A 16286-nucleotide genomic window follows, 5' to 3' on the forward strand; every position below is an offset into this window, starting at 1 on the left:
GTTCCAACTCCTTGGGGGTTTGTTGTCCCTTGTACTCATGAGTTGGAAAATAGCACTCTGGGCTGATGCCGAGATTCTCACTTTTGATGTCACACAAATTGTTGGCTGGATACAGGTTTTCCTGTGAAACCTGAAGATTTTCTTTTGCTTGTGGAATTTTCTCTTGTCCCTCCTTCTCTTTCTCAGGAGTAGATGAGGTTCTTTCTTCTCAATAGTCGTGGTATACTATGGGTTTCTTGCGCGGTTATAATTTTACCTTCTGACCCTTTTATGGGTCCTGTCTCCTGTGAACATATTTCTTTTGTGGCCTCCGCACTTGTTATGCTGTGTGCGCTGCCACATAGTCTGTTACTCCAGTTCTGCTACTGTTCAGTTGGTTGTGGTTGTGGACCCCTGCTTGTGGAGTTGGTCTTCCTGTACTTATTATTCTCTCTTTCTCTGAGGCTTCAAACAAGACCTCACCGACCCTTTTTTCTGTCTGTTTTTTTCTTCTCAGCAGGAGACTAGTTTTCTAAATAGACCTCCTCTATGTTGGCCTTTGTTCAATTTGCTCTTTTACAGTCCAAGATAGTGGTCTTTGAGGCAGGTTGTTTTTCACCTGCTGTTTTCCCTTTCAGTCATCTCTCAGCCCCCTGATTATCGTAGTGTTTTTGTTGTTGTTTTATGCCCAATTGTGTTTATTTTTTAGGGTGTGTGATATTCTTCCTCTTTTCTTCACATCTCGGCCAATATCCACTTTTGAGCACGTTTCTATGTACCCTTATTGTGTATGTTTTCCTATACAGACTATATGGTGCCTTTCTATGCATGTTCTATATTATTCAAATATGTTCATATATATTATTCTGTTGTGTCTGTTGTCATACATCTTTTTTATTGGTATCTCTGTTCTGCTACCTTTCTAGGAAGGAGTGTGTTTTTGCTTACTTTGCCGTGTTTTCCTTGTGTCCTATAGGGCTTTTACTTGTTCTTTGCAATGGTATTGCAAACCTTCCTCCTCTATGGTTCTCCATTGCATGGTCCTAGAGGGCTTGCCTTCCTCTTGGAGTTTTTCCTATGGCCGCAGCTGGTCAATGACTGTCTTTGTTTGCCATGCTTACTTATGGCTTTGGGTGGTGCTTTTTTCATCGCTTGTGTGTATGGAAAGGAACTTGGGCTCTGTGGTATTAGCCATTATCCTTGATTTTCCACCCTGCCTGCTAATGGTCCAGTTACAATTTGGGATGCTCTACCCATCCTTACTCTTCTACAATTACTCTTATACAATATTTCTGGTAGGGTGCTTCTTTCTCACCTACCTTTCCGACAGCTGCTCTCTCTCTATTTCTTTCTCTCTCTCTTTCTCTCTCAATGGTATTGCTTGGGTATCTAATCTGAAGGTTAGGGACCTGCAGATAGATGTCTTTTATCAGATGAATAAGTTACTTACCTTCGGTAACGCCTTGTCTGGTAGAGACTGGATCTAGTCGCAGATTCCTTACCGATTCGCCCTCCTCCCCGCTCTGTGAACTGGTATGTTCTTTACTTTCTTAGATACATTCTGGTATTGTTGTGCATGTCAGTTTAAAAAAAAATAATAACATAACAAACGTTTTACAAAAAGAACATTCTTTTTGGGCAGACTGTTTCCCAGCAGTTTCCTGAATGGCTCCTTGTATCTGAAAGAGACACGTTAGTGATAGATTCCTTACCTTAGAATATCCCCAGGCATCAGACTGGATCCAGAAAGTTTTTTTCAGCAGTACCCCTGCGCGTCCGTAGGCGGCGTCGTACGGCTCCGCGTACGTCGCTGGCGTCGTAGCTGCCGAGATGACGTCACCAGAGCTACGTAGACGCACCCTCCACGCTGACGTCAGTTCTTTCTTTTTCCACGCAGCAGCGCAGATCCAAGAGCGAGCGGTACCCCCAGTTAAAAATTTTAACTTGGATTCTGACAACTTGTTTTGTTGTGTACTTGACTACTGGTGCAATAGGGATGCCCTGGTTTAAGTCGTGTAGGGCCTGCCGTCGAAACATGTCGGTATCGGACCCTCATGACATGTGTCTCTTCTGCTTGGGGCACGCCCATGACCCCAAGGCATGCCCCGATTGTCGGGCCATGGTCCCGAAAGCTTTGCGGGAGCGTTCCCGAAAGTTGTTGGAGGTCCGACAATCTGTTCCGTGCCGATCGAGGTCCTGATCCCGTGGAAGGTCAAGGGACCGGTTTCGGAGCCATCAGCATCGCTCGTTGGAATCGAGGGCAGGTAAGTCTAGACGCCATAAAAAGTCGAAGAAGCAACGTCGCTCTTCCTCTACCCCTCACGGGATGCGGTGGAGGGGGCGGGCGGTAACTCCCCCGCGGCTCCGTTGGAGCCTCCGTTGTTGCCTGCGGCCTACCCATCCTTTCCGGGCCTGCACGTGACTTTGGACGAGGTGCAGGCCTTCATGTCGGCCTTGCACCATTTGTTTGCCCCGCTGGGTCCCTCCGGAGCGCCTTCGAGTCCCGCAGATCCGTCAGAAGGGTTTGCCTCCGGGCCGCCGCCTCTGGCCTTGGCTACGCCGGCACCATACCCTGCGGCGCCGCCGGCTCCGGCCCTAGATCCGGCTTCGGCACCAGGCGCGACGCCGCTGCTGACACCGGACGGGGCCGAACCGAAACTGGTATCTTACCCTCCCATTCCATTGCTTGGAGGGGAGTTTATTCCATTTTCCAGGACACCTCGTCCTTACCGGCCTCTTCAGCCACCGGTGGACGAAGGGGAGTACTGGGAGGGGTCTGAGGACCCTCTTGCAGCTCAATGCGAGGATGAGCCTGAATGGGAAGGTGATGTGTAGGGCAGTGGATCTGAATTTCTCTCCACACCCTGGTACTCTGTCCCCTTCTTCCGTGGCCACGGAGGAGGTTTGGACTTTTTCGGTTGTGTTGCGTAGGGCAGCTGAGGCTCTTAACCTCGAGCTCCCTTCTATACCTATCAGGACCCATCTCCTGACTGAGGTCCTGCAGCCACAGTCCTCCTCTGTGGAGCCGTTACTGCCCTTCGATGAAGCGCTTACTGATATCCTGTTGGGCACCTGGATCAAACCTAACACAGGAGTTCCTGTAGACAAGGGTGTGGCACGCCACCATCGCCCGGCGTCGGGCGATCCCAGCTTTCTCACACAACACCCGACGCCTGAGAGTCTGGTTGTCCAGGCTTCTGCCTCGTCGAGTACGTTCCCTTCTGCTCCTCCTGTCAAGGAATCTGGAGCAATTTGGGAAAAAGATTTTCACATCTGCCAGCTCTGGGTTGCGAGCGGTGGATACTGCGTGCCTGCTAGGCCGCTATTTCCATTCTGTGGGACACTGTGGCACAGGTGCTAACTCAGTGCCCTGTGGAAGCACGGGCAGTTCTCTCCCAAGCCATTACCTAAGGGAGAGATGCTGCAAAATGTACTATTCGTTGTGGGCTTGACCTTCTGGCTTCTCTGGGGATGTCCAGAACACCCTGTTGGACATGTCCTTAGATGGTACACGCCTCTTTGGTGATAAGGCGGATAGCACCCTGGAACACTTTAAGGGCTCTCGGGCTACGGCCCAGTCCTTGGGTCTCGCCACCACTCCCTTGGGGTCCGCTTTTCGGTCCTTTCAAGGTCAGGGTCGGGGCACCCAGGCGTGTTCTTTTCAGACCCGCAAGCCTGCGCAGCCGCGGACGTGGGACCCGCCGTGGTGGGTCCCGGGTACAGCGGACGGGTCAGCCCACCACCTCCCCTGCCTCCGCCTCTAAACCTTCCTAGTCCGGTGTTTCAGGCCCACCTGACGCCAGTTGGTGGCAGGATTCGCCATCACCTTCCTGACTGGCACTCAATAACTTCTAATAGGGGGGTTCTGCAAATAGCCCAAAGGGGCTACTCCCTCCCCTTCGAATCTACCCCTACAGCCATGCCACCTTAGTACTACCGCATGTCGGGGGAACACTTGGCACTTCTCCAGCAGGAAGTTGTGGCCCTCTTCCGACGCCAGCTCGTGGTCATTACTCCCACAACTTCTTGGTTCCAAAGAAGGACAAAGGTCTGCGCCCCATCTTAGACCTCCGGAACGTCAATTGCTTCCTCCGGGAGAAGTTCAAGATGCTCACGCTTGCTCAGGTCTTGTCTGCCCTAGACCCGCAAGACTGGCTGGTAGCGTTGGACTTGCAGGATGCTTATTTTCATATCCCCATCCTGCCAGCCCACCGGCGTTACCTACGGTTTACGGTGGGCCACGAGCACTTTCAGTTCACCGTGCTCCCTTTCGGCCTTACCAGCGCCCATCTGGTGTTCACGAAAGTGATGGCGGTGGTCGCAGCTCATCTGCGCAGATCAGGGGTTTCAGTCTTCCCCTATCTCGACGACTGGCTGTTGAAGGCGGGTTCGCACCAGGCAGTCGTCTCCCACCTCCAGACTACGGCCGACCTCCTGCATTTGCTGGGGTTTTCCATCAGCGTGCTGAAGTCGCACCTGATTCCCTCTCGGAAGCTCCTCTTCATTGGAGTGGTTCTGGATAGGGCGCTGTTTCGGGTTTATCCTCCCGAACAGTGAGTCTGGGACATTCGGGGTCTGATTCCAATCTTTCTGCCCTTCTCCTGGATTTCAGTCAGGAAGACACTGAGGCAGTGAGACGATCGATCATGCCAGATGGCATATGCGGGCTCTGCAGTGGGAACTGAAGTTCCAGTGGACGCAGCATCGGGGGGAAACTGTCCGACTACGTCCAGATCTCGGAGGGCACTGCACAGGACTTACAGTGGTGGTTCACGAACCAACGTTGGGTCAGCGGCAGATCCCTCTTCCTTCTCCAACCGGAGAACACAGTAGTGATGGACGCGTCCCTCCTGGGATGGGGCGGCCACATGATAGAGGCGGAGATCAGAGGCCGCTGGTCTCCGGCGGAGTCCAAGCTCCATATCAATCTTTCGGATCTCAGGGCGATCCTACTTGCACTTAAAGCATTCCTTCCCTCTGTCAAGGGGAGAATAGTGCAGGTGTTCACAGACAACACCACCGCCATGTGGTACTGGAACAAACAGGGTCGTGGTCCCTATGTCAGGAGGCTCTACGTGTCTGGACGTGGCTGGAACATCAAGGCATTTCCTTGGTGGTTCAACACCTGGCAGATACCTTGAACACCAGGGCGGACAAACTCAGCTGTAGGTGCATGTTGGATCACGAATGGCGTCTTCACTCGGAGGTGGTGCAAGGTCTCTTTCAGCAGTGGGGACAACCTTTGTTAGATCTATTCGCCACCGAAGAGAATGCGCAATGTCAGCAGTTCTGCACGTTGGAGTTTTCAAGGCGGCACTCGCTTGGAGACGCTTTTTTGTCGCGAGTGGAGTTGCGGTCTGTTGTACGCTTTTCTGCCTATACCACTTCTGCCCAGAGTGCTGAAGAAGATCAGGCGCGACCGGGCCCAAGTCATTCTTGTGACACCAGACTGGGCTCGAAGAGTTTGGTATCCTGAGCTACTCAGTATGAGCGTGGATCCCCTGATCGACTGCCTCTTTGGGACGATCTCCTGTCGCAGCAACAGGGGACGGTTCTCCACCCGAACCTGTCCAGCCTCCACCTCCTTGCGTGGATATTGAGCGGCGACAGCTGATTCCATTTGACTTGCCTCCGGAAGTCTGTAATGTAATTCTGGCAGCCAGGCGTCCCTCCACTAAAACGGTAAAAACGCCTGTCGGTGGAAAAAATCTGTTGCATTGTGCACAGCAAAATCTGTTAATCCTCTTGCTGCCCCTCTTTCTGAGGTCCTATTGTTCCTTCTTTCTTTGGCCAAGGAGGGCTCTGCTTTGGGCACTATCAAGGGCTACCTTTCTGCTCTTTCAGCCTTTCTTCGGTTGCTTGTTCAGCCCTCTCTTTTCAAGTCCCCGGTTGTCAATAGATTTCTCAAAGGCATTGCTCACCTTTTCCCTCCTAGTCCTTTTGTGATGCCTCAATGGGACTTGAACCTGGTTCTCACATATCTGATTTGCGCTCCATTTGAGCATCTTCATAACTGTCCTTTGCGGTTATTGACTTTGAAAACTGTCTTCCTGGTGGCCATCACTTCCACTCAGCGGGTGAATGAGCTCCAGGCTCTTTCCTGCGAACCTCCTTTCCTGGCAATTCATCCGGACAAGGTTGTGCTTCAACGGCGTTCCTCCTTTCTACCAAAAGTAGTCTCTGCCTTTCATCTCGAGCAAACTGTCACTCTGCCCACTTTCTTGACGCCTCCGCACCCTTCAAGAGAAGAGGAGAGGCTCCACCGTCTGGACCCAAAACGTGCGCTCTCGTTCTAGCTCAACCGCACACAACAGTTCCGGGTGGATGACGAGCTCTTTGTTGGCTACGTTGGCGGCAAGAAAGGCCAAGCTGTGCACAAGTGAACTATCTCCTGATGGGTTGTCTTGTGCATTAAAGCCTGTTACTCTATGGCTAAAAAGGAACCTCCGGTTGGGCTGCGCGCCTATTCTACCAGGGCGACAGAAGCTACCACAGCATTGGGACGCGATGTCCGCCTGCAAAACATCTGTCAGGCGGCCACTTGGGCTTCGTTGCATACTTTCACTAAGCACTATTGCCTTGATAGTCCTGTCTGGAGAGACAGCTTCTTTGGCCGTTCGGTTCTCTGTGACTTTCTGGTGTATTCTCACTTCGCAGACCCACCACCGGGGTTGGTATTGCTTGGGCATGTATTCTAAGGTAAGGAATCTATCACTAACATGTCTCTTTCAGATGCACAAGTTATTTACTTGTGTAACGATATATCTGTAAGAGACATTAGTTAGTGATAGATTCCTTACCACCTGCCCATTCTCCCCGTTCTGCGAACTGTTCGCTAGGGTTCAGGTCATCCCTTTCAGGGCCCTAGTTCTATTGCACCAGTAGTCGGTCTCTGGCATGGCTCTGCGCTTCTGGCGCGGAAAAGTTGTGTACAGAACTGACGTCAGAGCGTGTGGGCGCGTCTAAGTAGCTCTGACGACGTCATCTCGGCGGCTACGACGCCAGCAACGTACGCGGAGCCATACGACGACGCCTACCGACGCGCAGGGGTACTGCTGACGAAAACTTTCCGGATCCAGTCTGAAGCCTGGGGATATTCTAAGGAATCTATCACTAACTAATGTCTCTTACAGGTATATCGTTACACAAGTAAGTAACTTGTGCTTTAACGCAAAAAGTGGTCATCCAAGAAATTGATGTCAGAGGGGGGCTTATATGTACTCTGTCGTTCACATCTAGTGAATGACGTCGTTACTGTGCTGCCCAACGCCCTCGACCGATGCGCAGAGGTACTGCTGTAGAGAATTACCGGATCCAGTTTGGTGCCTGGGGATAATTCGAAGGTAATTAATCTGTGGCTAGATCCTGTCTTTACCGGATAAGGAGTTACTGAAGGTAAGTGACTTATTCATCAGAGCTTTAGAAGTGCGAGTAATGGAAGAGTTGTATGTAGGTCGTAGTATGACTCTCTGGGCCTACTTCTTTGAAAGATTAAAAGTTAACCAGTAACACACCTATCAAATGTACTACATTATTCCACCAACCAGACATATCTGAGACTTACTTCAGATTTACAGCAATTTGTGCGTAGCAACAGCGTTTTAGAAAACTTTCACCTGGTCTATGGAAGCAAGTCCATAATCCTTAAGCAGTCAAAATGTGGTATCCAATGAGTGATCCACCTACCAGGTTCAAAAACGTACATTCAGAGTGCATTTAGAAGCAGGTAGTCACCACTGACTAACGTATGTGGTGTTTGATTGCTGAGGTCCTTAAAATTGGTGCTAACAAGCTTGATCTTTGGCTGACTTCAAATCTGCAGTAATTTTATGCAGAACAACAGCATTTTAGAAAACTGTGAAAAATGCAGGATCAAACACTGCACTGGTGCAAATATAGTTGGAAAGGATATCCAGAAAAAAAATCTTCTTTCACTTATTGTTAAAAATACTAAATACCACCTACTGTTTTATTAGTAATGTGTCGCATGCAGCATTTTACAGTTATCATATAACACAACAGATGGTAAATGTATGCATTCCTTCCAATAGTCGGGGTCCTTCTTGAGACCTTTGAATTTGTTTCCAGATGCCAAATTAAACATGACAAATCTGAGGCTCTGGCTCTCAGTTTCCACAAACAAGAGGTTGCCCTACTTAGCCAAACACTCCCTTTTCCCTGCGTTAGGAAATCTATTAAATACCTTGAAGTTAAACTCACAAAAACCCTACACAAACTCTGCAATTCAAATTATCCCCTTCTGCTAGCAACCATAAAGCAGAACAGTGAAGCATGGGGTAAAATCTTTATCTCCTGGATAGGCAGAATCAACACTATAAAAATGAATGTCTTCTAGTTATGGACCGACAGGCACTGCTTGAGGTGCATTCTGCAACTCCTACTGATATTTGTCTGGAGAGGTACATCACCCAGAGTTCCTTTTAAACATTTATTCCAGCTCAGAGACGCGAGGGGCATGTCTCTCCCGTGTATACCTCATTACTATGCAGCAGCCCAGCTAAGGATTGCAGTGGAATGACAGAAACCCCTGAAAGCATATTGTAGCATGCCTGTTAATACCATGCTGAAGGTCTGGGATGTATTTGTGACGGGTACACATTTGGGATTGGTGACATATCTAGCCCCCTACACACTAATACACCATGATGACCATTTACTCTGGCGCTAGACGGACAGGCCTTTCATCCCTGGAAGGTGGAGTGTTGTCGAATGATCTCTAACTTGTATACTGCTTCTACTTCTAAGTCCTTCATGCAGTGCTGATCTGAATTTTGCCTGTCTGAAAGATTGCCTTATGGAAAAATCAAGCATTGTCTCTAGTCCTATATTATACTGTGCAGCTACACATGACAAAAGGCCATTTGAGCTACTCTTCCAGAAGCTAGTGGGTTCAGAGGAACTATATCAAATCTTCATCATGCGTTACTGGTGAAGAAACTGCCCCCACATAGAAACATATTGCGACTTAGGAATATTTGATAGGTAGTCCAGTTGCAAAAAAGCAGTAGGAAAGACTAAGTAGAAATATTCATTCATCATCTGTCAGCACTAGGTGTGGAAATACACTATAAAGTCTGGTATGACTGGAACTACACCCCCGCTCAATTGCAGCTTATGTATCCCAGTGCAAATCCTCAGTGTTGGCGAGACTGTGGAGAGATTGGAGCTGCCTTTCTCAATTTTCTGGGGATGCTGCCGGCAAATTCATATTTTTTGATAAACTTTTGCTGATACACTATTTGGGGTCCTGGACTCTTAAACCCGGAGAATCTACTCCTTGGACTGAGGCCTGTAACTGGTGCTGTAAAGTTGAAAACTGATTGGTATATGGTGCTTCAGTCCTTGAGTGCTGCTAAAGTGATGATTGCTCACAACTGGAAGAATAGCAACCCCCTTCCAATCACTCAATAATTTCAAACGTCCCTTTCGGCTGTGGAGCAACTGACCTTTAATATGAATGGTGCTCATTTATGCCCTGAGGCCCAGTGGAAACCTCTGTATAAAAGGTATGAGTGGAGGCTTCTCCCATACTGTACTTCCACCCTTCTGGAAGTATTTGGCTTTGTTTGAGAGATGGGATGGAGGTAAACTGTGGTTAGGTGGTTGTTGATGTTTCTCCTCTTGAATGTTGGGGCTGGGTGAGAGAGGGGATGTTGGGTTTATTGGTTGGTAAAGAAATGGCATATTTTGTTATATTTGTCTACTTAGACTTCCCTGTCTGCGTAATCTGTATCATAATAAATATGATTTAATAAAGATGTGTCCCTGCGACTCTGATGCCCTGCTGTTACCCAAATTTGTTTTATTTGCTTCATATTGTCTCAAACAGGAATGCATTTGTCATTAATTTGAAGCTTCTATTTTTCTTGTCCAAATCTTGTTTTTTATTTCATGTAAACAAACTACAGAAAATATTTCTCTGCCTTTCGTGGAGATCCTTTTCCATGAAAATAGAGTGGTTGACTAGAGTAACTGAGGAAAGATTGACAGGGAGAGAGATTTTACAGAAAATGCTTCTTTTCTTAAATTGTTTGCTTCTTCTTTCCTATGTTGCTTTTGCGTTCCCTGACGGAAGTCAAGGAGAGTAAGTTATTACTTCTTGCGACTTTGTTTTTATGACTATAGAAACTTATTTTTCCTTAACTTTTAAAATCATTATTGCATGTTATGCTTTTTTCACCTAAAATAGATTTTAACTTATTTAAAATCGTGCTGGGATTTTAAATTTAAAGAGACAGGAGTTGAAAAAGTTTGTTTTAATACCATTAAATACAACATACTCATACCATAATTTTGCATGTGGCGGTGTCTTGATCATATTTTTTTATTTTTATCATTCATAAAGGAGATTAATCAATTTGGTAAGGAAATACATTTCTTGTCATAATTTTCAGTATTTACTATTTTTGCTGAATGGATTCTGAATCAATACCATAATATAAGAAACCTTTAATATTTGCTTTTAATGGTTTAGAAATATATTTGAATAGTGCAAATCCAAAAATATAATATTGTATCACAGTGGCAAAGGTCATATTGCTTCAAAATCAGACATCTTCTTCATTTTTCAAAATTTCTGGTTTCTCATTTTTAGGACTCCCAAAGCAAGCAAGGTGGATACAGCATGCATCAGCTTCAGGGCAACAAAGAATATGGCCGTGAAAAAAAAGGATTTCTCTTGAAAAAGAGTGATGGGTATGTAAATTCACATTAGAAACATCTTTTTTTGTTAAACTATCTCTAATACAGTTCTTCCTTTGGACTTCTTCATTATCTCTGGAGTGTGATTGAGCACTATACAGCTAGATGTGTGGTAATATTATCTTTAATATCTTCCCTACCTTATCTGTCTAACTGGTGTCAGGCTTTTCCATTATACACGACAGTTATATTGTGGAAGAAATCAGCTATATACTTGTATACTATATGTATTATCTGCTCTTCTCTATAAAAAAGTTATAGCATTAGCCTATTGAAAAAAAACAATGAAACCCGTTAAGCAAAAAAATTGCTTTAGTGTGTTTCAGTCACTGCAGTTGGTGCTAATGATAAATTGTTTATTAATTTCCCTTACCATTGTATGTTTAGGAATAAATAGATTGCGTCTCGATTTTGACAGATTGGTCTGTTCTAAGTGGGCTAGAAGCTAGCACTGACCTTTGACCAAATTAGACATTTGAACAATTGGTGTACTCACCCCTCCCTCCAGTCCAAGGCTTCTCCACCTCAATCACATTATCAAGATATGACTTCCAAACCAACTAATTGTCTCTGAGAAGAATGGCCAATGCTATAGAATCCCAAGACCCCATTATCAAGGTTACCTTCTTTTTACTGCTCTTCTCACTGCTCTAGGGTAGCTGTGAGAGCCATGTTGCACTTTGCAAATATCTTGCATTTATGTAGCACATAGTAAGTCAGTAAATTGTAGTAGCAGTTTTTATAGCGCCAGAATGCCCTCCCTCAGATTAATGTGAGAGCAATATAACATTTCCTAGCTATCCAGAAGGAAAGTTTAAATTCTTTTAAGGGCCTGGAGGTGCAGATTATGCTTTGTTTCTTCTTTGTTATCGCAATGTCCATTTTAGACCTTGTAGCCAAAAAACAACTAACAGACCACATTTCCCCAAAGTCCATGAAATTAGCACAACCAGCAAAATGAAGAGCAATCGCAATCCATCACAATGAGTATGTAATACCAGACAAAAGCATACAATTCTGTTTTTTTAGTGTGAAGTCAGATTCCATGCTCTCTGTACTTAGTAATCTCATTCCTGTGTTGTTTCTGAAACTAGGAAGAGAATATACAATAAAACTATATGACCAACTTCTAACCATATCAAACCTGTAAACTGAAGTCAGCAATACAGTAACAATTGACATACCAGCCACTGGCCACAGTAAACACAGAATTCAGTAAATCCCTCTTTTGACGTTAAAACAACATGGTGTATATCAAAGAGCATTCATTTATTCTCATGGATAAGTTACCCAATTCAGATGGGACCATAAATATATTCTACTTCTTTGCTGGGTGAGATATTCCTCACCTCTATGTTTTAAATAAAATTCAGACTTTGCTTCTTGATTGCTAGCTAATTTATTTCGAATGGATACTTATACCTGCAGGCTCCTTGTGTGCTGAATATCTCGAAGCTTCAGACTGGATTGGGAAACGTTTAATAGCGCTCCTGTGCTGCCTCCACTTCTGCAGCAGCAGGGTTGCCATGGTGACGTCACTAGAGCTACATAGCACCCACCTGGGGGAGCTCCAATGTCTTTCCCTCCTTTTATTTGTTTCTGAAGCATCCTTCAAAGCATATCTTAAAACTCCTCTTATAATTCTTTGTGAAAAATCTTCCAGTGTCATTAACAGTTCCAGAGCGTAGGGATTTTACCCCCTAAGAAATCAGAGCTTAAACTCTGCCACACCTGTACTGGACAGATGGCAAATTTTCTGACTCACACGAGTAACAATGTTGACTAACTCACTGGGGTTGGAACATGATCCGAGGTCAAGCAATAGGTGATGCCTCATGCTCCCAAAGGTCATAAAAGAATGCTAGGCCAAACATTTTCTGGGCTTTGACCTCTGAATGTTTGACTTAATGCTATTTTCACTCAAGGATAAGCTCACACTACAGTCCTGCATCTTAACACCTCGAAGGAAAAAATAGGAGAAAGCAAAAAAAGAAGCGGGCCTATGAATCTCCTCAACATTGTTCAAAGTTGAAAATAAAGTCACTGCCTTGCCCTCCACTCCTGGCTGAGTCGTCCTACTGTTTGCCAGATTTGGTTGATATCACCCCTGAGGATTCTGCTCTGACAGTACCACTTCCAGGCACTCTTCCAGCACCACCACAGCTTGTACCTTAAGGTGGTACCTATTCGGACTTAAGCAGACTTTCCAGTGCCAGGAGCTGATATTGCTGAAATGCCATTATGGGTATAATTTGTCATGCAGTAATCCCCTCTGTTTTGCCTCGGAACCCCATGGGACTGGTCAGGACTTTGTTTGGGTTCCTGCTGACTGGACCTTCCTTGACACATTTGGCCCCGCTTTTCCTCAAAGTATACCTCACTATTGATTATCTGGGGGTAATTTCTGCGCCAAACCCTCAACGGAAGAACACCCTGTCTCACCAACATTATTCACAGACGAAGGAAGACCTGTTTGTTCCTAAATCTGGTCCGATACAGATGTTGGAGACCATACTGCATTATACAATCTGATAAAACCAGTTAGTTATAAATTCCTTACCTTCGAATTACGTCAGATTGGATCCGGAAAGATTTTTCGTCAGCAGTACCTCTGCGCGTCGGAAGGTGGCGTCGGTCAGCTCCGCGTCCGTTGTTGTCACTGGAATGACGTCACGGTAGTTACTGTGCACCGCCCTCGCGCGCTGACGTCAGTTCTTTCTTTTTCTGCGCCAGCCAGCGCAGATCCGGAGAGAGCGGTACCTCCAGTCACTTTTTGACTGAACTTTTTGAGCAACTTTTGTCGACATCTTTTTGTGTCCTACCGACTCCTGGTGCACATAGGGATGCCTGCCTTCAAAGCTTGCGGTTCCTGTACCCGACTGATGTCTGTGACGGATCCCAACCGCATGTGTATCTTTTTCCTGGAGCGCACCAACGACCCCAAGTCGTGCACCAACTGCCGGACCATGGCTCAGAAGTCTTTGCGGGAGCGGTCCCGAAAGCTTCTTGGGTGCCGGCAGTCGGCTCCACGCCGCTCGAGGTTCCGGTCGTGAGGGAGGTCGAGGGACCGGTCACGGATCCATCACCACTCATCGTCCAAGTCTTCGCACTCGGGGTCAGGTAAGTCGAAGCACAAGAAGAAGTCGAAGAAGCATCGTCGCTCTTCGACTTCTCCACGTCGGTCGGCTGACGTGACAAGGTATGCGGGCGGTGCCCCTCCCGTGGCTCAGCGTGCGGAGCCTGAAGGGTTGTCTCCGAGTTTCCCTCCCTTCCCGGGACCCGGAGCGACCCCTGCCCAGCTTCGTCAGTTTTGCGAGGCGATGCATGCCATCTTTGGGCATCCCGACTCCGTTGGCGCGCCTTCAGGCCCCGTGGACTCGGTTGGGGGTACTAGGCTTTCCCTGACGACAGTTCCGGCGCTGCAGAGCCCCCATGAATCCAGGCTTGGATCCGGATCGGCGCCGGTTGCCCTAATTACACCTCCACCAGCGCTGCTTTCTTCCACACCGCACTCAACGCCGGTTGTGCCCCCACCCTGTTGTGGACACGGATCCGGACCAGCGTCACCCGACGCCGGATCCGGCGCCGACTGGTGTCTTTATGCCCCTGTTCACTCCTGGGGTTCCTTTCAGGCTAGAATGGCACCCAGAGGATAAGGAGGAGGACTGGGAGGGGTCAGGTGACCCTCTCACCCACCAGTTGGATTATGATCCGGATAGGAGAGGACCTGGTTGATACCAGTGGTCTGGATACTTCCCCCGACCTTGCATGTTGTCTCCTCCTACCGTGGCTACGGAGGAGGGAGCTTCCTATGCAGCGGTGTTGCATAGGGTGGCCGAGGCTCTCCACCTCGAGCTTCCTACAGTGGCTGTCAGGACTAACCTCCTGACAGAGGTGCTTCAACCGCAAGCGAGTTCTTCGGAGCCCCTGCTGCAGTTTAATGAAGCCCTAACCGACATCCTTTTGAGCACCTGGTCCAGACCCAACACGGGGGCTCCCGTGGCTAGGATGATTGCCCGATGCTACCGCCCGGCCATAGGCGACCCCACTTTCCTCTCCCAACACCCCACCGCTGAGAGCTTGGTGGTCCAAGCCTCTACTTCCAAGAGTACATTCCCTAACGCTCCACCAGAGAGGGAATCCAAAAATAAGATTTTTTTCTTCCGCCAGATTGGGACTGCTGTCGGTAAACACCACATGTCTATTGGGCCATTATTCCCACTCTGTGTGGGACACGGTTGCGCAAGTGCTGCCTCAGAGGAGTCTCCCAGGCTGTCGCCGCAGGGAGAGACTCAGCGAAGTTTACCTGCCACTGTGGGCTGGATACTGCCGACTCTCTAGGCAGGACGATTTGCACATCGGTAGCCCTTCAATGCTCCGCCTGGATGAGATCGACTGGCTTTTCTAGGAATGTCCAGAGCACTCTTATGGACATGCCCTTTGATGGCCGTCGCCTTTCTGGCGATAAAGCAGACATTGCTCTAGAGCTTTTCAAGCACTCCGGGGCTATGGCCAAGTCTTTGGGCCTCTCCAACCGCCATGCGCAGCCTGCTTTTTGCCCCTTTTGTGGCTACAGAAGGGGTGCCCCACTACATCCCGCCCAGAGCCACAGACCGGCTCAAGCTGCACAACCTTCGCACAGCCGAGGATGTGGGAACCACTGCCGGGGTTCTGGGGGCCAGCGAGCGTGCCAGTCCACCAACTGGTTCAGCCTCCAAACATTTCCTAATCCGACATTTCAGGCCCATCAATCGCCAGTGGGCGGCAGGATCCGCCATCACCTCCCCCACTGGCGCACCATCACATCGCACAGGTGGGTTTTGCAGATAGTCCGAAGGAGCTACTCCCTCCCCTTCGAGGCTACCCCCCCCTCCCCCCCCCAGCTATACCACCTCAGTACCATCGCATGTCGGAGGATCATCTGGGCCTTCTCCAACAGGAAGTCTCGGCTCTCTTGGCCAAGGGAGCAATCAAGCGCGTTCCTGCCCCAGAAGTAGGTTGTGGTTGCTATTCCCACTACTTTTTGGTACCCAAGAAGGACAAGGGCCTGCGTCCTATCTTGGACCTCAGGAACGTCAACCCCTTGTTCAAAATGTTGACGCTTGCTCAGGTCTGGTCTGCCCTGGAGACTGGATGGTAGCGTTGGACTTGAAGGACACCTATTTTCACAGCCCCGTCCTGCCGGCCCACCGGAGCTACGGTAGGCCATGAGCATTTTTGGTTGCAGCTCATCTGCGCAGATCAGGGGGTCCCAGCCTTCCCTTATCTCGACGACTGGTTGTTGAAGGCAGGCTCGCCCCAGACATTCGTCTCCCACCTCCAGACTTCTGCCGACCTACATTCGCTGGGGTTCTCCATCAACGTGCGGAAGTCACACCTGATTCCCTCTCAGAAGCTCCGTTTTATCAGAGTGGTTCTGGACACAACACGGTTTCGGGTCTATCCTACCTAGCAACGAGTCCAGGATATTTGGGCTATGATTCCGATCTTTCAGCCCTTATCCCGGGTTACGGTCAGGATGACCCTCTGACTACTGGGCCTGATGGCCTCCTGCATCCTGCAGGGGGATCATGCCAGGTGGCATA

The 16286-nt window shown here is 48.3% G+C and overlaps 1 protein-coding gene across 4 annotated transcripts in view; it reads left to right on the forward strand.

The window, feature by feature from the left end:
* The window catches only part of ASAP1 (ArfGAP with SH3 domain, ankyrin repeat and PH domain 1), a 1875051-nt gene that overhangs the window by 812367 nt on the left and 1046398 nt on the right, over positions 1-16286 (forward strand). For all 4 annotated transcript variants that reach the window (XM_085604920.1, XM_085604922.1, XM_085604921.1 and 1 more), the window contains one exon: positions 10595-10695. In XM_085604920.1, the coding sequence (XP_085461046.1) occupies positions 10595-10695 (101 nt within the window). The remainder of the gene's footprint in view (positions 1-10594; positions 10696-16286) is intronic.

The sequence above is a fragment of the Triturus cristatus genome, chromosome 5_1 (genome assembly GCF_964204655.1).
Source record: "Triturus cristatus chromosome 5_1, aTriCri1.1, whole genome shotgun sequence".
Classification (NCBI taxonomy): Eukaryota; Metazoa; Chordata; class Amphibia; order Caudata; family Salamandridae; genus Triturus; species Triturus cristatus.